This window comes from Mytilus galloprovincialis, chromosome 1 (genome assembly GCF_965363235.1).
Source record: "Mytilus galloprovincialis chromosome 1, xbMytGall1.hap1.1, whole genome shotgun sequence".
In the NCBI taxonomy this organism is placed as follows: Eukaryota; Metazoa; Mollusca; class Bivalvia; order Mytilida; family Mytilidae; genus Mytilus; species Mytilus galloprovincialis.
The window spans coordinates 31,584,234-31,604,858 of record NC_134838.1 but is presented as its reverse complement, the minus strand read 5'-3'; the positions used below and the strand labels follow the sequence as shown (position 1 = coordinate 31,604,858).

The 20,625-nt window shown below is 32.4% G+C and overlaps 2 protein-coding genes and 1 long non-coding RNA gene across 5 annotated transcripts in view; 1 reads left to right on the top strand and 2 right to left on the bottom strand.

Annotated features, from left to right (window-relative positions):
* LOC143071546 (uncharacterized) overlaps window positions 1–10,833 on the bottom strand; it is a 56,729-nt gene extending 45,896 nt beyond the window's left edge. The window contains exons 1-5 of the mRNA XM_076245918.1: window positions 10,694–10,833; window positions 8,624–8,726; window positions 7,615–7,678; window positions 5,308–5,363; window positions 706–798 (exon numbers count right to left, since the gene is read on the bottom strand). Of these exons, the coding sequence (XP_076102033.1) occupies window positions 706–798; window positions 5,308–5,363; window positions 7,615–7,678; window positions 8,624–8,716 (306 nt within the window). The 5' untranslated portion in view covers window positions 8,717–8,726; window positions 10,694–10,833. The remainder of the gene's footprint in view (window positions 1–705; window positions 799–5,307; window positions 5,364–7,614; window positions 7,679–8,623; window positions 8,727–10,693) is intronic.
* The window catches only part of LOC143071603 (uncharacterized), a 90,181-nt gene that overhangs the window by 45,896 nt on the left and 23,660 nt on the right, over window positions 1–20,625 (bottom strand). The window lies entirely within an intron of this gene.
* LOC143071587 (peptidyl-prolyl cis-trans isomerase Fkbp12-like) overlaps window positions 10,827–20,625 on the top strand; it is a 93,000-nt gene continuing 83,201 nt past the window's right edge. For 2 of the 3 annotated variants that reach the window (XM_076246004.1, XM_076245997.1), the window contains exons 1-5: window positions 10,827–10,979; window positions 17,436–17,483; window positions 18,031–18,120; window positions 18,538–18,560; window positions 19,998–20,071. In XM_076246004.1, the coding sequence (XP_076102119.1) occupies window positions 10,943–10,979; window positions 17,436–17,483; window positions 18,031–18,120; window positions 18,538–18,560; window positions 19,998–20,071 (272 nt within the window). In that variant the 5' untranslated portion in view covers window positions 10,827–10,942. Of the gene's footprint in view, window positions 10,980–17,435; window positions 17,484–18,030; window positions 18,121–18,537; window positions 18,561–19,721; window positions 19,818–19,997; window positions 20,072–20,625 lie in introns of those variants that run through there. The other variant, XM_076246013.1, reaches the window with a different exon arrangement.

The following is a 20,625-nucleotide window of genomic DNA, read 5'->3' as shown; positions in this document are numbered from 1 at the left end:
GAAAACTAAAAAGTATATGACCGTTTCATGCTTTGCCCAGCCAGACTTTTAACGGACATTATACAAATGTCCGGAATATATGACCGTTTTGGAAGCCCTGGAAGACACCCTATCTACTGATTACAATACACCATTAGATTTTATAGCCGCAGCCATTTTATGAGCATAACATGGTATTCAGAATTAAGAGTATGGCTAATCCTGATTGGTCGATTTGTGCGCCCATTATTTTTTACTATTAGAGACTTCGTGCACACTGCTTTATACAAAAGGCAAAACAAATTATTCTGTAGCCCTAAAGGCACTGAGATGACTTTTCAACGCTAGGACATGTACAAGACACGTATTTTGAAGGGCAAAATTGATAGGCATGGGAGATAAGTACAAAATACGCTAAGAAAAGCAACGCGAACCTATATTTTTTGGACCAAAAAATACTGTCCAAATAACTTTTCATTGATTCTAGCAAGGTTTCGTTAAAACAATCAACTTCCTAAAGTCAGTATCTCGAAAAAGGCTACCATTGTCGCCTATGGGGAAATTAATTGTTTATTTCAATCTTAAGAGAGAACTCTGGACAGATAAGAAATTTTCAGAAATATACTTTTTACTGTCGAAATTTTAATTATTCTTAGTATCTTAATTTAAATTTTTATTCACAGGTATCTGGTATCCTTTTTACATGACTTTTATTGAGACTATTACCTGATTTCTTTTAGTCTTGTTTCTGCTATTTTTATCATATATCAGAAAAGAGTCTCCCTTTATTTCAATACATGCATGTTCTCTGGATAATCCCTAAAATAGAAAAATTTTGGTCATCTTCAGTATACTGATATTTTATGTTGGGTTTTTTTTTATTTTTTTTTTTATTTGTTTTTTAGTAGTCAGGCTTTAACAATCCCTTTACATCACCACCTGACTATGGTGTTAAGGGGTTTGATATATGCAACAAAAAATCGACTACATTTTTTTTTTTCTACTTTGAATATATATTATTTAAATATCAACATTATAATAAAAAGGGGAAAAGAAACAATCACACACACACATACACACACTCTCGCACTTGCATTAACATAACATATATCAACTTGTGTATTGCAAAGAAAAATGTTATCTTTGTAAAGATCTGCTCTTTATAAACTGTAAGTTTCATTTTTTATTTTATATGATTTGAATCAAAAGTAATTGTGAAAATGTAATCTACTGGGGCCCAGAATTTTTGAAAATAAGGTTTGGTGCCATTTTTCTTTGCTATATAAGGCCAGACATTTTTTATTATCTGTTTAACGAGATCCGCCGACTCCACCTTTCCCGATTTTAGAATAAAAATAAAAGTAGTGCTTCTTACTTTTATTATTATTTTTCCCGCCGACTGTTACGAAATCCTCAGAAAAAAATAAAATGTGTTGTTCACGATACTCGCTTTCAGTCAATTTTGTTATCGATAATATCTAATTTTTACCAAGTCAATGAAACAGCAATTTTCATTTAAAAGTAAAGAAATTCAAGGCATAAACGATATATTTTCTTCTAAAAGATTTTTAAGCTGGTGGCATGCTTTTCATACTTGTTACACGAGAGCGTACATCAAATCATTCTAACTTTCGGCAAAATCAGTTATTACTTCATCAGAACTTGATGAAATTAGCCTAAAGTAAACTTGTCATCCATGTATTGCATTAGAAACGTCATATTCCTTTCCAAATAGCGTATCAAACATCGTTTATTTTTGTAAATTTTTCTTCGTCCGACATTTAAATTTGTAGAACTACGGATCGGAATCGGGATTTCATCGGAAACTGACTCGCTATGACCGAAATCCGGATTCTTACGATAATGACTACAGACGCATGAATGGCACTGCTGACAGACAAAAATTGATCTCAAAAGGGAAAATTACGCATTCCACACATACTTTTGGTTAGATCTTCTTTGTTAATGTATATATTTCCATGTATAAGCATTGTTTCAATTTATAGGTTAAAGTTGCTTAACTCTGGGACTATTACACCAGAGACATATATACACATGTGTATATATATGTCTCTGCATACACTAAGAGGTTCCTGACTGGGTGACTGGTATATACATATATAGTGTATATGCAGCGAGGTTGATATATTTGAGTGGTGCCATGGATCTATATTAGTGGAAATACAGAATAAAAAAAAACATAGTTTTTATGTTTATATTAATAGAAGGGTTAACCAGAGACATATATAAACTATATGTATTTATATTTGTCTGGGTTAATATACTGGTCTGTTCTCATTTCATTGTTCTTGTATTTTGATAAATTCTAAAAAAAAAAAAAAAAGAAAAAAAAAGTCACTTCTAATGGTTTTATTTTTATTTTTAGTGTCGACTGGACCAATTTGGCACTTTTATTTTTTTTTTTATTTCGCCCCCTCGACCCTAATTTTTTACAAATTTTCTCGTTAAACAGATAAAATAAAAAGTCTGGCCTAATGTTCATTTTCCTGATATTTTCTTATTTTTGCTAATAGCCCTATAATACTTTATTTCTTTTCATACAATTTACATTTTATATATAGTTCTTTGCAATAATAATGATCAAATTCAACAGTAAACTCATTTTGAAGACCAAGAAAAATGTGCTTCTTAGATAATGTAAAGTTCACAAAATATCTTTTCAATTTTTGTGAAAAAGATTGCCATATAAAATGTGTTATTGGACATTCATAGAATAAATGCTCCATGGTTTCATCAGAAACCTTACAAAAAGTACAAAGCTTTGAATCTTCAAGTTTAATTTATACAAGAAAGTATTAGTTGCAATTGTTCTATGTAAACATTTATATTGAAAAGTTCTTAAATAAATGTCTTTACATGATTTCTTAAAATAATATAATATTCTGACCAATCTGCAATTTCAATACCTAGTAATTCCTCCTATTGTAAGAACTTTTCTGTTGGCAGTTGCACATTTCTGTCAACAAGATCTTTGTATACCAACTTTGCCTTTTTGTTACACAATAATCTTTCCAAAAAATTATCAATACAGTTAAAAGTTTCAAAATTTACATGAGCAATGTTTTCTTTAATATGTTCTCTCATATACTTTGGAATGTTTGCAATGAGACCATAATACTTTAAAAAAAATATTTGTTTGAAGTCTTGGTCCTACAGGGATCTCCATGGATGAAAATTGAACGATGGAGGAACTTTCACGATCATAAATTGTATCTACGCCGTACAGCGTAGCGCGATCGAAAGTATTTCATCCCTCCACATAAGGATAAGTGAACATGCTAATTCATTGCTTATTTCAATTGTATTTATTTGAATTTTCATTATAAATACTATGTAAAACTAAAAGTATATATATTTTCAATAATTGCCGTTTGTAATTCTTCAAAGGCCAAGCCCTCATACCCCCTCCCTTTCCCTTAGTCGAGAATGACCAATAGCTATCACAAAGGTCCCAATGTAGTTTTCTTGCTATTTTTGGTAATTGTTATGGGGTTAAAATTCATGTGGAGCTTATTTTCACGGACATTGTCAAATTCAGAATTCATGAACCCATTACCGGTATGGCTGGTTTGCAGCAACGACAAAACGAGTCGTACGGGTTATGTAAAAGGTTAAAAAGATTTGTAAAGCAACGTTGTCAAATGAAAAGGTTTTTAATTACTTTATCTAGCAAATAGATGCTATGCAACATGCATCTTTCGAGTCTGAATAGAAACCGGAAACGCGGATGTATCAATTTGATTGTAAACTACGAAATAAATTCGGAATACGATACGATATTTATTTACAGGAAATATTAAAAGTTTTTACTTTTCAACTTTTAAAGTAATTCTATATTATTGTTACAGTACAGCAAAACTCGAGTTATTTGCGATGAAATAATAATTACTATTTTACGTCTTATTTTGTACTTCTTAAAAAGGGGGATGCTGATTGCGTAAGTCAAAATAAAAGCACGTGTTCTACTTGTTAAACTTTGTAACTGGACTATTAATTTATTTATTTAATCTGAATTATCATAAGCATTTGCGGAAACTTAATTAAATAATTCGACAAATGAATCGTCTATCTTCAGATAATATTCTCCTGTCTGCTTTGTTTGATCTACCTGTACAAGCTCAGGTACAAGTGATTAGCGATCTTAATCCGGATATCCCTCAGGTGTTAGAACTGGATTATACTATAAAGAAAGCCTGAAGGTTATGCAATTACATGCATTTGATTATAATTGCTAAAAAAATGGCGTCAGGCTATAAAAACGATCACAGATTTGAACGATGGCGCAAGTCATTTAACGATGGCGCAAGACATTTGAACGATGGCGCAAGTCGTTTGACGATGGCGCAAGAAATTTGAACGATGGCGGGGCGCCATCGTTAAACAGGCCATGGAGATCCCTGGTCCTATCTGATAAAAATTACAAAAGTCCTTAGTCTCTAAGTTAATAAGGTCAAACAAAGGCTTCACTCCCCTTCTCTGCCACTGAATAAAGTATGGAAAATCTACTAGAGGTGTGAAATTTAAAATATCTAATGACAAAATATCTTGAACAGAAATATTGATAGCAGGCCTTGCTACATGAAAGCTAAAAAATACATCCTTCCAAAAAGGATTGCTAAGACTATCAGAGATTCCTCCGAGTTTCTCCTTTTGAAAATGCAATACTCTTTCTCCACCATACTGTTCAAGGCTTTTTAATAACAATGATTGCCATCTACCATATAAATTGGATGAAAACCTCTTTATCCAGCCAATCTTAAGGTATATTTACTATATTAATCATATTTAAACCTCCTTGTGGAATATCTCTGATTAAAGTACTTCGTCTAATTCAATCAGGTTTTCCATTCCATATGAATTGAAAGAATAAAGTATTACAATTCATTTAATTTTGATTCTGGCAAGTTGAGTAGTGCAGTCAACAGGTGAATTAATTTTGGAAGTATTATATGTAAGCTTCTCATCTTCCTCATCAAATCAATCAATATCAATATGACTCTCTACCCTAAAGATCTTATGCAAATTGTAGTATCAATTCATGACACAAATCACAAGCACCACATAATAAAATCATGAAAATAATGTTCCTCATTTCAAAGTCCCAGCATAACATTCGACTGAAAATCTCTCAACTCACTAAAAACTTGACAGTCCTTAGCACTGATTTGAGCTGAATTCTGAAGAAAACTTGCTAATTGTTGTTTGTTGGATTTTGAAATAGATTCAAGATTTTTTAAAGAAATATATCTAGTTTTAGTATTAATGAATGTCATTTTAATCTGAATTATAAATCTTATTAACTTTTACCTTCAATGGAATACAGACATTACAAGATTCTTCATGTCGCCCAATCACATTGTTTCCTGTAGATAAATAAGTATATTTTAGCATGTTGATAAAAAAAGCCATCACAAATATTCAATAAATTTTAAAGTTTAAAACAAAAAAATGTTCTAAAATCAGGGCTCAAGCTACCAGGCGACTTGGGCGAAGAAGTCGCCTTCCCGACCGTCACTTCGCTTTCCCCGACCCCCAAAAGCGAAATCAAGTCGCCCTGTTCTTGGCGATACTCGCTTTCAGTCGCTTCCGTCATCGGACATTTTCAATTTTTACCAAGTTGATGAAACATCAATTTGTTATTGATAATTAAAGAAATTCAGACATAAACGATTCATTATCTTTAGAAAAGAGGTTGAAGCATTGTCTTCGCAGTGTGTAGCAGGTTATTTGATAAAAATACAACTTTTTATCACTTCATGCATTTTCGCAAGTTCCGGTGCTTGTTACTCGAAAACGTACATCAACCTAAATTTCGGCGGCAAAATAAGTTTGTTACTTCATTTAAACGTGATAAAAGTTGCCTCCAGTAAATGTTTAATCCATTTATTGCATTAAAAACGTCATGTTCCTTTTCAAATAACTTGTCAAACATCGTTTATTTTTGTAAATTTTCTTGCATTTGTCCGCCATTGACCGATTTCTAAACTACGGATCTGAACCGGACCAGCTATGACCGAAATCCGTACTTTTACAATAATTACTACGGACGCACGGACGGAACAGCTGAAGAAGAATATTGATCCCAAAGGGAAAAATTATGCATTCAGGCGCGGATCCAGAGGGGGGGTTCCGGGGGTTGGAACCCCCCCTTTTTTTTTGGACGATCAATGCATTTGAATGGGGACATGTAATTGGAACCCCCCCTTTGTCCTGGGTTAGGAACCCCCCCTTTTTAAAATGGCTGGATCCGCCCCTGGCATTCCACACACATAAAGAGACTTTTGGTTACATCTAAATTGATTGGTGTATATAATTCCCTATATTTTTTATGGATTGTTTCAAACTATTGATTAAAGTGGCTTAACTCTGAGACTATTATACTAATTTCAATATATTATGGCCCAGCTTAATAACTTTTATATTTTTTTATGAGAAACACTGAATTTCATACACAAGATAATTTTTAATTAAATTGTAATAATGATATATTATAATTTCTTTACATTTTTTAAAATAATTTTTTTTTTAGTGCTAGATATTTAGGTGGAATAAGTTTCTCACAAGAACCTTAGTAAAACTTAAACAACTTTTAATTTCAAATGTTACTTTAATTGTATTTTTTTTACTCAGATATGAATTGAACAATATAAAAAGAACATTATTTACATATGGCCCTTTATACTATTGTAAAATCCAAACATTGTAGCGCACCACGCGAATGAGCACTTCTCTTTCAAATCTCACCACTTCTCCCTATCAGTTTCAAAAAGAGAAGTCACTTCTCCCTATAATTCTGAAGTAGTGTGAGCCCTGAAAATAGTTTGATTTTGTGAAAATAAATGATAGTAGGATTGTTTTTATTTTTCGACCTGGGTCATGGGGATTGAAGGGTTGTTTGCCCATATGCTTTATGCAAAATTTTTGAGATTTGGGCCCTTCTTATTACTATAACAAGAATTGTACATATGAGAGCCCTAAGACCAGGTCACTGATGGAATGATGCAAGGACAGACACATAGCAAAGTATTTCTATGTCCCCTGCAACATGTCAAGCTGGGGACAAAAAGAGGCTTGATGATTAGCAAAACAATATTTCAAAGAGTATTTCATATATGCAACAATTATTTCATCACAATTTGATGATTTTTTATTCTTTGTAATCTTTTTTAGTCTGTATATGAATTGCTCAAGATCCTTAAAACTTGCAAGTCTATAATTTAAGTCTAAGTCAAATGTTTTTATTTTCCTTTTTTCTATGAATTCTTTTCATATACCTGCTCATAGTCTTATGAAGATTTTTACTGGTAACAAGCTTAAGCTGAAGAGAAGCAAATGACACCAAGATAACTTTTTTACAATGAATGACATGGATTGTATAGCTTTCAATTTTCATCAAGTGCAGAAAATCTGATTAACTTTCTCATTGTTTGTTCAGTTTTTGTAGGAAAGAGGGGGGATTACAACTTACATCACTCACACAGGTTCTCAGAACAGAAAAGTAAACTGATAAGCTTTTGATTGCCAGTCTAACATAACTTAAAATCACAGAAATTTGTTCATCATTAAATGAATTGTCTGTACCAATAAATAAATTTAAATATAAAAATATTTTACCTTCATAAAGTGGAAATGATTTTTCAGGAAAGCCTTTTTGGCAGGAAACCTTTAAAATAGCCACCTGAAATAAGAAAATAAGAGAATAATCTTTAATTTTTAAATTTCACAAACAATCTGCAATGATTTATCTTTAAGTAATATTTGCAAGAAAGCAAGGAAAATGGTATGGTAATATTTATGAAAACATAAATTTTTAATATTTTTTTCCTAACTGTATATTGCTACTAAAGGAATGATTGATCCATGTTGACACACTTTAAACTGTTTAAAGGATTATCAGACAGTTTCAAAAAGCATCATAGAAAATTGTCAATAGAAATAATTCAAGGCAACACTTTTGTTTTATTGCAACACTTTTTATGAGACATATAGGGTTCAAAATATTAATCATGATATTAACAAACTATATTATATACATGTTCCAGTGTATACAGACACATGATTTAGTCTTAGATGTATGATTTTTTTTAATTAGTTGTTATTGGCTTTGAACTTGCTGTGAGTAAGTACTCTCAGATCTGTACTTTTTGTTGTTGGGATATATACAAGTAGCCGGCAACGTTTTGTTGTATGTATTTATACTTGTATCCATCTGATGAAGCCTTTTTCAACAGAATTTTATAATTCGTTCTTATGTTGTACTGTTACACCACTGTCCCAGGTTAGAGGGAAGGTTTGGATCCTGCTAACATGTTACATGTATCCCCTGTCACATTCTTGTATGTGCCTGTACCAAGTCAGGAGCCTGTAATTCAGTGGTTGTCATTTGTTGATGTGTTATACATGTATTATATACATGTATTTGTTTTTTTCGTTCATTTTTTTTACATAATTTAGACCGTTAGTTTTCTTGTTTGAATTGTTTTACAGCTGACTGTGCGGTGTGGACTTTGTTCATTGTTGAAGGCCGTACGGTGACCTATAGTTGTTAATTTCTGTACCATTTGGTCTCTTGGGGAGAGTTGTCTCATTGGCAATCTTACCACATCTTCTTTTATATACATACACTATTTTTATTATCTGATACATCATCTTCATCTTGTTCAAATTCATCAAGAAACAAGGCCTGTGTTTGGTCAAAATCCTGGTCATCTGCCATATCTTAAAATCTGAAAAATATAAACCAGTGGTCTCGTTAGCCCAAAATAGAAGGGCGCTGCGCCCTGGGTGTCCTAAGCCGCACCCTGTGTGCCCTCAGCCGCGCCCTTCTGCCCCGACGCCGTTTTCTGAAAAACCCTTTTGCCGTTTTGGTAAAATTGCCTTTTGTTTCATCGATTTCTTATCAGAAGTTAAATTACATATATGACACCTGGTGATTGCCCATAAATATAGTCACAATGGAAGAGTGTATGAATGAAGACTTTCATGAATTTAGAATTGAATTGAAGTAATCAAATTTGCCCTCACAGAAATTCGTCCATCCAGGAACATATATTTATACTGTTCCCAGGTCCATCTCAACTTGTGAGCGACAAGCAGACGTAAACATGTTGGAAATTAATTTTGGAGTTACTTCCCCTGAAAAAGCTTAATACAAAATTGTGCTCCTAAAATATTATCTAGCACTAAAAATAGGAAAAAATAACCAATTGAATACAAAATTGTATAAGAATGTTACCTTAAGGATACTAACTGTCTTTGAACATACAAAAAAAATATATTGCAATTTATTTTTGATAATCATACTTTAGGCAATCCATGTTTTATACATTCTCAAGTAAGAAATATGTATACATTAACAGTTTGAATGGTGTCAAGCTATCAACTTACATAAATGGAAGTGTGTAGTTAAACTCTCATCACAAATCAACATGATGAAGCTACACTAAATAACATATTCCTAAACACAAACAATAAAAAAAAGTTTTGAGGGCCAAGCTCTAGATGAAAATTTTGAAATACAACTACTCTGTCATGTACATGTATGGTAAACTATGAGATGTTTAGTTTATGTTCATTTTTTTAGAAGGAGAGGGGGTGGGGGAGAATAGTAAGTTTTTTTTGCCTCTTTTGGTTAATACTTAGTATGAATGTGTATTGCCATGTTACATGAACATGTAGTATGAATGACTTTTCTTATGCAAATTTTATAGAATAAATAATCATAACAACAACTTATGCATCTTTATTGACAATATATACAGTGAAAAAATATGTGAACTCGTGATACACACAGGGACGTAGACAAAAGAAATGAGCAGTGCCTTCTCCTATCATAAAAAAGTGCCCTGCCCTTCACTGGCACCCTGCCCCTTTTGAATTCTAGCTAGAGCACTGTAAACATCAATTATTTCAACTAAAACTAAACCTATAAAACACTCATTGTTCTGACGAGGGTTTTCATTCACTCCAGAGTCCTGTATTTAAAGAGTCCTGAAACTCCTCCATATTTTGTATTTCTACAACTATCATGACTATTGGGTCGTTATGGTTGCATAAAGAATTTCTCAAATATCAACATTAGAGAGGTAACATTAGGGAATTTTAATGAAAATCAAGGGCCACATAAACTTCTCCCTTGAGATTCTCTAGAGCAAAGTGGGGAGTCCTAGAGAAAAGTAACACAAATATTATTGTTACATTCGTAATGAATCGGTTCCAGAAATACCCAAACCTGCATTCCGGCAATTAGTCTCCAATGTTACAATAACTTTTATTGTTACATCATGTACAAAATTTGCCATGTAACCATAGCCAGTGCCATTTAAATATATATGCATCATTTGAATGCATATAAAAAAGTTGGGATGAGTTTTACCATGGTATGAGTTTGCATTGGTAGAGTCTGCAATGTCACCCGGCCAATGGTACGAGATAACTACATGATTTCCTCAATGCCATAGGTAGGTTTGTCACCAAAATTTGACAACCGTGTGGCATAAGAAGCTAAAATCTAATATTCGGCATTTCAAAGGAGACTATGCACAAATGTTAATGATGCATATATCATTATCTATGATGTCATTGAAGTAGCATATAAAATGTCGTTTGCAAAATAATAACTGTGCGAAACTGATATATCCCCCCTTTTTTCTACCTCAATAAGGAAGGTTTAGAACCTTGATTTCAAACGTACCATTAACATTCACTCTCATAAACTTGAAAATTTAACTTTTAAATGCAGACAGGCTGCAAATTAGCTGTTTGGGACATTTGTTTACTTCCAAAAATGTTTCTGCTATTCGCGCACTTTACTTAAACATGCGCATGCGAACCGGAAGCGGAAATTTGGGGCCTTGTGAGGGAGAGTATTTCTATTTCTGTACAAGCATTCAAGACATTGACATCCTCTTTATTCTAAAGAAGCAAACAGTCAGTCAGACTGATGGGTGTGACTGTTGAGACAATAACACCAGGAGATGGTATAGCAAACTTAAGATTTATACTTGAAAGCCCTTTTAATGCAAATACATTCTATATCAGCAGGATAAATTGGTCATCAGACTCATTTAGAGGGGCTCTGTTAAGGGATTTACAGATTCTTATTATTTTATTTCCATAAATGGTCCCCAAGAGCCGGTAATCGTCAAATATGAAAAATTGGCGAGACCAGCCATTATATCAGATAAATATTTTGTATAACAGTGGTTTGTTTGACTGTTCATAAAAGGGGGCGTATCCCGAATATTTCCTCAGATTGATATATTTTAATTGTTGTCATCAACGTCCTGTCCTCTTTTCTTTGAATGGGACTTATCCAATAAGTATTTACTGCATTGTAATTATATCAGTAATCAGTCAGATGCAACTAGTGGAGATGGATTTCAGACCTGCTTACCTTTCGGGCACCTGCAATCAATGTAGTTTTTATACGACCGCAAAAAATTTTGCGGTCGTATATTGGTATCACATCATCGTCAGCGTTATCCGAAGACGGATGGTTTCCGGATAATAACTTTAGTATAAGTAAACAGAAATCCATAAAATTTTAACACAATGTTTATAACCACAAAAGAAAGCTTGAGATTGGTTTTGGGGGTTATGGTCCCTAAGGTTTAGGAATTAGGGGCCCAAAGGGCCCAAAAATAGCATTTATCTAGTGTCAGAACAACAATTTGTGTATAAGTATTTCTATTGTTCTGAAATTGTACCACAATGTTTAATACCATAAGTAGAAGGTTGAGATATATTTTAAGGGTTATGGGGCAAACAGTCTAGGAATAAAGGGCCAAAAAGGGGTCAAAACAAGTATTTTTGTAGTTTCAAGTCAATAAATTGGAGTTATCTTTCTTTGTCCAGAATGGTTGTTGAATCACCTAAAACCAATGCTTTATATAATGGTCTTTGAAAATTGGAGTTAACTTTCTTTGTCTAGAATAGAAGTTGAATCAACTTAAATCAATGCTATATACAATATACAATGCAATATTCACTTTACTACCAACTGATAAATTAAAGCAATCTTTACCATTCAGTGATTACAAGCACTTTGATTACCATTCTAGGGTTATGCCCCTCTACAAGTGGAAAATTGAAGAATTTTTTAGTTTCTGTTCTCTTAACTTAAGTTTGTCTCAACTAAATTTAATGAAATGTGTATATAATGCTTATTACCTCTAAACTCAGTTTAATTTCAATTTTTGGCAGCTTCAGTTTTACAGTTCTTGAGTTATGTCCCTTTTATAATGTTATATGCTAGCAGGGGCATCATCTGTGTCCTTTTGGACACATTCCCCATTTATTTTTTTAGAAGTTTCTATTAATTAATATTAATTATAACCATGACTGTATGAAATTTTTTATTTTAATATTTTATGATGTATTTAAATGAGTAGTTATTGTTGCAAAGTTTAACTTGAATTGAGATCATTTTTGGAATAAGGGAAAGTTTTTTTTTTTCTCATTTCAGAATTTAAAAAATAAAAAATTTCTTCAAATTTTTTTTCTTTGAGAGGATTAATATTCAACAGCATAGTAAATTGGTCAAAAGCAAAAAAAAACAATTTTAAGTTCATTAGACCACATTCATTCTGTGTCAGAAACCTATGCTGTGTCAACTAATTAATCACAATCCAAATTCAGAGCTGTATCCAGCTTGAATGTTGTGTCCATACTTGCCCCAACTGTTCATCAGGGTTCGACCTCTGTGGTCGTATAAAACTGCGCCCTGTGGAGCATCTGGTTAAGTTTGGCCAATGCTCAGTCTTTAGTATTCTATGTTGTTTTTGTCCATCAGCTCTCTGGTTTTTTTTTCCCTTGGCATTGTCAATTTGTTACCGACATGTGAGTTAGACATCCTTTTAAAATGTATAGGTTTCTTTTCCACTGATGAGGGGGGATAGGACTTTTATCGGGACTCCACAAGAGGGTGTTTTTAAGCTTGTGATATCGGAATTGACCATTTAGGGATCCGGGAATTCTTTATTCTAACTTCAGGATGTCAGGATTAAAAATTTATTTAAATTCGGGACCTCAGGATTTTGTGTTTTTTAGCCCAGGATTTCGAGATCAGGACCCCTCCTACCCCTCTCAAATGATGCCTCTCTTATAACAGCACTGCCAAAGTAAGCAGAGGAACTTAATAACTTGAATGGTCCATCATTGTCCATATGATATATTTTTTAAAATATGGTCTGCAAATTGTCAGATTTATCACAGACACTTGTCTCAGAAAAAAAATCCTATATACCTTAAAGTCATATGAAACGAGTGAGTGGTGAAAAATAATGTTTATCCAATTCTTGAACCAATGCATGCATATATCATAAATTTAGTCCTCTGTGCACGATTTTCTCTATTTTTACGCAAATATAACTTATAATCTTCAATTTTTTTTCTCTCTGTCTGTTATGATTTAACAAATATGGTTGCTCATTAAATGCCGTGTTTTGAAGCCGAAGTTTACCGATTGTCACCTTATAGTAAACAAATAACAAAAAGCAAGGGTATTGAGCACGGGTTTAACATGTAGAATCAGATAATTGTTTATTTTAATGACAGATCCATTCGTATTGTGATCACCGGATTTTTACGAGGAGGGTTACGCTCAGGTCACTATGCATACGGAAAATATGTCGGCGAATTGCTTCCTGGAAGGAAGCAATTAAAAATAAGTAAACTTCTTCTAACTGTGGACAAATTGAAGAATATGTACATAAGTTGTATAATGAAAACTATCCATTTATGAAACTTTATAAAAACATATGCATAATTTTTTTTAATTTAAGGTTTCTTATGACTTTAATATAACACAAGGTACTTATAATTAACTCACAATTTTTAAAAATGTCAGTTGGTCGCAAAAATCCATTATATGGTGATTTCTCTGTTGTCAACCAAACTAAAACTTTTTATGCCATAAATCTAAGAATTACACCAATGGACAAATATACATAGGTAAAATGTAACATTCATTGTAAGAAGTAGAATTTTATTAAATCATTTTCATTTGGCATAAGCAATCTGTATCATTGTATTAAAAAACATATTTGATATGTCATAAATGAATGAACGAATGAATATTTTAATATTAAAGTGCAACCTGAATTATAATTAACAATTACATTCATATTTACAAGTAATTTTCAGCCAGCCAAATAGGCTTATGATGCACTGTCATATATATGTTAGACTCAGATAGACGTCTGATCTCTAATCGTCCTCCGTTCCTCAAATCAACCGTCCAAATCTAACGTCACATTCTCAAATTGATGTCCAATTGTTTGATCCTCTAATCGACGTCCAATGTGCCGTCATGTTTTGCCAAAACGACGTTCCATTTATTGCAGTCTTCTCTTATCTATGTCCAATATCAGTGAATACTAAAAGTATACTTAAATAAGAACCCAACGACAAAGAAAACAACAACATATATATAGGGCAACACTCCGTCTTCAACAATGAACAAAGAAGTAAACGACAACTGTTAGAGTATTATAATTTGGACTCTGTAAGAAATGTTTTAACAAATTCATTTGTTTTACACCAGCTGGAGTGAAAAATATACAATATAAATTGGCAATATGTTTTTATGTTGTGCTGTTACAACACTGTTTCAGGTTAGGGGAAGGTTAAGCGCTCACAAAAATGCTAAACCCAGCCAACTACTTTATGTTTCTGTAGTCTAGTGGTTGTCGTTGGTTTATGTCTTGCATATTTGTTGTTCAGAATTTTTTTATTACAAGTTAGTTTTTTTTTAGTTTTATAATAATTGTTTTATATGTTTTATGTTGTGACCTTTAATTGCAAACTTTATCATTCAATGATTCATTGATGAAGGACGTACCGTTCCCTACAGATATAAAAATAAATGTAAAGGGCTATTATAAATTATAATAATTGCTTACATCCACTTCATTTGAACTCTGGTGCATAGTTGTCCGATTAGCAATCTTACCACATCTCATTGTTTTTAATACACTCTTTAATTATATAAAAATTAATATCACATCCTGTAAACATTGGTAATACATTTTGAAAAAAAAAGTAATATATTTTATTTGTCACATATACCATGTATACTATGTTTTGGTTGTAAAAATATTGACCTAGAACTGTCTTTTAAATTACTACTTTTTTTTATCTTTAGTCTTCTCGGACAATAAAAGTTTCAGTTCTGTTATACACTTTGTTGTCCCCATTTCCGCAGTTTTTTTCTATTTGTTTTAGATATACTTCCGTATAATTCAGCATGTTAGCCAAAAATGTCTCGGCGTTTGGATCTTTCTATAGGTTCATTTAAACGGACAGCGATTAGAGAAGCTAAAAATTGGACGTTGATTAGAGGAGCCAAAATTTAGACGTCAATTAGAGGGGGAAAGAATCTTTATTTTATTGTGATGTCAGCTTTGGACGTTGATTTGAGGAACGGACGTCGATTAGAGACCGACGTCCATCTGAGTCTTACATATTTATGTTGATTCATTGTAAAAGTACAAAAAATGTATCACATTTCAGAAATTCAGAATCATTTATATGTAATACTCGGTAGGTGGATTTACTGTAAGAAATATGAGTATGACAGAAAATTAATGAATTATTTACCACATTTGGTATGTTGATTCACTGTTATGAATTAAGTAACACATGAAACATTTATCATTGGTACCTGGATTCATTGTAGGAAGCTAAGTATCACATAAACCAATGTAAGTGGATGTTAACTTGGTCAATTTCACTAATGCGCCTCAAATTGAGGAACTCAAAAGTTGTGTGTAAACAAAAATTCTCTGTGTTGTGATATTGGACATGTTTCTATTTTTGTCAAGTGACTGATCTAACTTAATTTAACCACATACATTTGTACATTGTATGTGAACATGTGTCTGCTTTGAAATGGGCCATCTACATGTACATGTCCAAGTAAATGATACGGACTGAGCTACAGGAAAAAACGTTACCAAATGCCACCTTTCGGAAATCAGTTAAGGATATTGACCCAACTGTGTAAAAATGTTCTGAGTTAAAGTCAAAAGAAACCTCAAATTAAAAAAAAAAATATGCATATGATTTTTATAACTAAATGGATAGTTTTCATTATACAACTTATGTTCATATACTTTTTTCTGAGGAAAATTCTTTAATTTGTTCACATTAAGAAAAGGTTTACTTATTTTTAATTTCGCCGACATATTTTCCGTATGCATAGTGACCTGAGCGTAACCCTCCTCGTAAAATTCCGGTGATCGCAATACGCATGGATCTGTCATTTAAATAAACAATTAGACTGATTGTACATGTTAAACACGTGCTCAATACCCATGCTTTTTGTTATTTGTTTACTATAAGGTGACAATCGGTAAACTTCGGCTAAGCCGCTTCAAAACACTGCATTTCATGAGCAGCCATATTTGTTAAATCATAACAGACAGAGAGAAAAAAAAATTGACGATTATACGATATATTTGCGTAAAAAAATGAGAAAATCGTGTACAGATGACTTAGTTTATGATATAAACATGCATTGGTTCAAGAATCGGATAAACATTATTTTCCACCACTCACACGTTTCTTATGACTTTAAAGATGCAAATTTTTGGAAGAAGAGTTTTTCTTTTTTTATCTTAAAATATGTTATAGTCTTTTAAATAAGACCTGATTTGAGACCAGCATTTTTATATTGTAAACCTATGTACAGATAAATTGATCCCTTCTGAAAATCTATTACAAGTATAACATATATTTGATTCATACATGTATCAGCAGGAATACAGTTAAGAAGTGATACTTTTGACATGGGAAAATGTTGGTGCCAAAAGTATTGACAGCATTCTCATTTTGTCGCCACTTAAAATGTATAATCTGTGTGTAAAAGAAAGAAAAAAATAGCCATTTTTGTCATTTGGGGAAGTCAAGTGCTGTCTCTTTGATTTATTTCACATTATTGTTCTTGAGTTATGTCCCTTTGTTTTGTGGGAAATACCCAAATGAGCCAAAATTTTAGTTAATTTTGTACTGTAGCAATTTGATTTAGTCTTTTATAATCACTTAATTCATTTTGAATTTGGATATTATGATAGGAAAACATGCAGTCAAATACATTTAACTCGACATATTCATGAATTTTATATTTGGTGTTTGTGTAATATTTCTTCACTGTATGTCCAGAGGTGGATTTAGGGGGGCAGGGGGCCCGGGCCCCCCCTTTTGAGAAAAAAATTTGGTTGATTATATAGGGAATCACTGAAGCGTGACGGGATCGGGCCCCCTCTTAGGCAGCCAGTGGGCCCCTACTTATGAAAAATTTTAGATCCGCCAATGATGTCAACCTTTTAGAAATATTAAAACTAGTGACATCATAGATTTTGTACATAGATTTTTATTGATAGTTTTTTATAATTTATATAAATATTGTATGATTATAAATGTTTGCCTTTCAGGTGCCACATACCCAAAGAAGGATCAAACTGTAGTGGTTCATTATGTAGGTATGTTTTTGTGTCACTAAGATTTAGTTTGGTGGATGATAAATATTTATGGTGAATACAATCCTCTCCTTAAATTATATGTCAGTAAATTTGGAAAATTAACCTTGGACATTGTGTAGGTAAATAAAATGTGTCTTTTAACTGTAAAGCATGAGTTTATGTTAAGTTTATTTAATTATAACAAAATGTATAAAAGGCATTCATTCTAATGGTTGCCAGACATTAGGCAAAGACCAGTACAATTGGTATGTGATATGCATTACTGGACCAAATGACCAGTAAAAATTTCAATTTTGTCAGAATCATAAGTGTTATTGTCCTTTAAAAAAAAATCTGGTCCAGTTAAGAATAATGGTTTACTGGACCAAATGTGGACTTGAATTCTTTTTTTGTATTTTATTTACTATGCATGTAAAACACAATACATTTTGAATTACTGATTTACATAACATGAGTCTAAAGGAACATTGAAAAGATAAAATGAACTGCCAAAGTATTGGACAATGCATAATTAGGGTTGTGATTATTTTATTTATATTACTTACAGGAACATTGACTAATGGAAATAAGTTTGATTCATCAAGAGACAGAGGATCACCATTCAAATTTAAACTTGGTAAAGGAGATGTTATAAGAGGTAAGCAGTTAGTTTACAATGACTTTGGTATTATGATGGATTGGTGCATAAAGCATTGCATTTGCAACAATTTAAAGAAGTCCAATTTATTTTCTTTGTGCTATATCTAATAAATGTTCCTTTTGAGCCATTTCAAAATTAACAGAAAGATCACATTCATTTAGAAAATGCATAGGTTCAGTCAGAGGACAACAGGCAAGAGTTGAAGAGATATAGTTTCATTGAGTTTATGCTCAAGTTAAATGTTCACATAAAGAAACACTGAAAGTTCAATTTTAATTTCAAAATGTATAATTTTGAGTATCATTGGCATTTAACTATATTGGGTTATCTCCCTTTATAAGGTAATTATAATTAACCATTTCAACCAAATTTTGTTGACTTGATCTGTAATGTAATTAACCTATTGTATTGTAGGTTGGGATGAAGGAGTAGCAAAGGTATGTACAAGCGCATTAACAGTCATTTGAAAATCAATCAGGTGATGAGGTGAAATCAAGTGATTTTAAGGGTTATCTAGAGGCCTCCTGAGCACATTTGCTGCTATTCTGACAGTAGAATTTTTGTTTAAGAACATTATTTAGGCTTTGGTGTATTGCTAAGATGACTTGTAAGAACTATACAAAAAGCGAAAAATCAACCCCATGGAAAAAAAAACTGTTAGTGTGGTGGCTTTTCTGTATCTAGCAATCCATTGTAAAAGATGTCTTTTCTGAATTGTTTGACTCGTTATACCCCCGCTTTGAAAAAAAGGGGGGTATACTGTTTTACCTCTGTCTGTCCTTCCGTCAGTCCATCAGTCTGTCAGTCAGTCAGTCCGTCCCATGAATATTTTTCGTCACATTTTTCTCAGGAACTACACTACCAGGATTTCTGAAATTTGGTTTCAGGCTTGATATAAGTCAGCTATACTGTGTGATGCATTTTCAGATTCATCACTCAACAACTTCCTGTTTACCGAACACTTGTATCATTTTTACACCTGATAACCAAGTTGAAAATTTTTCGTCACATTTTTCTCAGGAACTGCACTACCAGGATTTCTGATATTTGGTTTCAGACTTGATATAAGTCAGCTATACTGTATGATGCGTTTTCAGATTCATCACTCGACAACTTCCTGTTTACCGAACACATTTGGATGGGGGTATCATCAGCTCACAGTTTCACTTGTTTATTCAATTCTGTTATATTTCTCCTCAAAAGATTCTCAATCAATAGGTCAAGGATAAGAATCCTGCCATATAACCTAGAATATTAGAAAACAGTTACACTTTAACCATTTTTCTTCGTTTGACATTTTTGTTTATAGCATTTTTTTCTTATTAAAAATGTGCTAAAAAAATTGACATATTACTTCGAAATGAGACTTTTTCCGAAAGTTCTAACCTTTCAAGATATTATGTAAATTTCTGATTTGTCTGAATGAAATTCAGCACAGTCCTTCAATTGATTAGTGAAATCATTTTAATTAGATTTAAATTTTATACCAAAAAGTGGTGTTTATTACTAACACTTACAAACAATGAGAATATATTTTATTTTATTACACATGAGTGAAGGAGCCCTGATTATGTATATTTTATTGTATTTGTTTTCAGATGAGTGTAGGAGAGAAAGCCACATTGACTTGTAGCCCTGATTATGTATATTTTATTATATATGTTTTCAGATGCGTGTAGGAGAGAAAGCCACATTGACTTGTAGCCCTGATTGTGCATATTTTATTATATATGTTTTCAGATGAGTGTAGGAGAGAAAGCCACATTGACGTATAGCCCTGATTATGCATATTTATATATGTTTTCAGATGAGTGTAGGAGAGAAAGCCACATTGACGTATAGCCCTGATTATGCATATTTATATATGTTTTCAGATGAGTGTAGGAGAGAAAGCCACATTGACGTGTAGCCCTGATTATGCATATGGAAGTAAAGGCTATCCAGGAGTATATCCTTTTTGACAAACAAATATTACCTTTTATGTTACTTACTTGAATAGAGGGACAATAATATTTTTAAGGTCTGATACAAATAGTCAGATGGAAAAAATACCTAACTTTGAGGAAAATTCTAACCAACGTCCCTAAGCAAATTGCAAAATCAAAAGCTCAAATACATCAAAGGAATGAATAACAACTGTCATACTCCTGACACTAAAACCTGCACAGAAAGTAACAAATAACCATCTAGGGGTTACCAGACAATTTTCAAGTTGACAAGATGTTAAAGGGTATATAATACTGTAGCAAAGGCAGATAATAACATGTCTAAATTTTAGACGCAACACTGCTAAGGACAATTGCAAGAACCCAAAATTCCTAGCAAAATCAAATCAATAAACTTGAGAATATTCCCTAAACAAAAAGCCAAATATGTTATATATTTTTGCAAGCATATTTCACATGTTTTGCATGAAAACATGATGACTTACAATGCCTATATTAAACAGACACAGGCACTTGTCTCAAAAAATATTCCTATATTCTTTTATATTAAGTTATA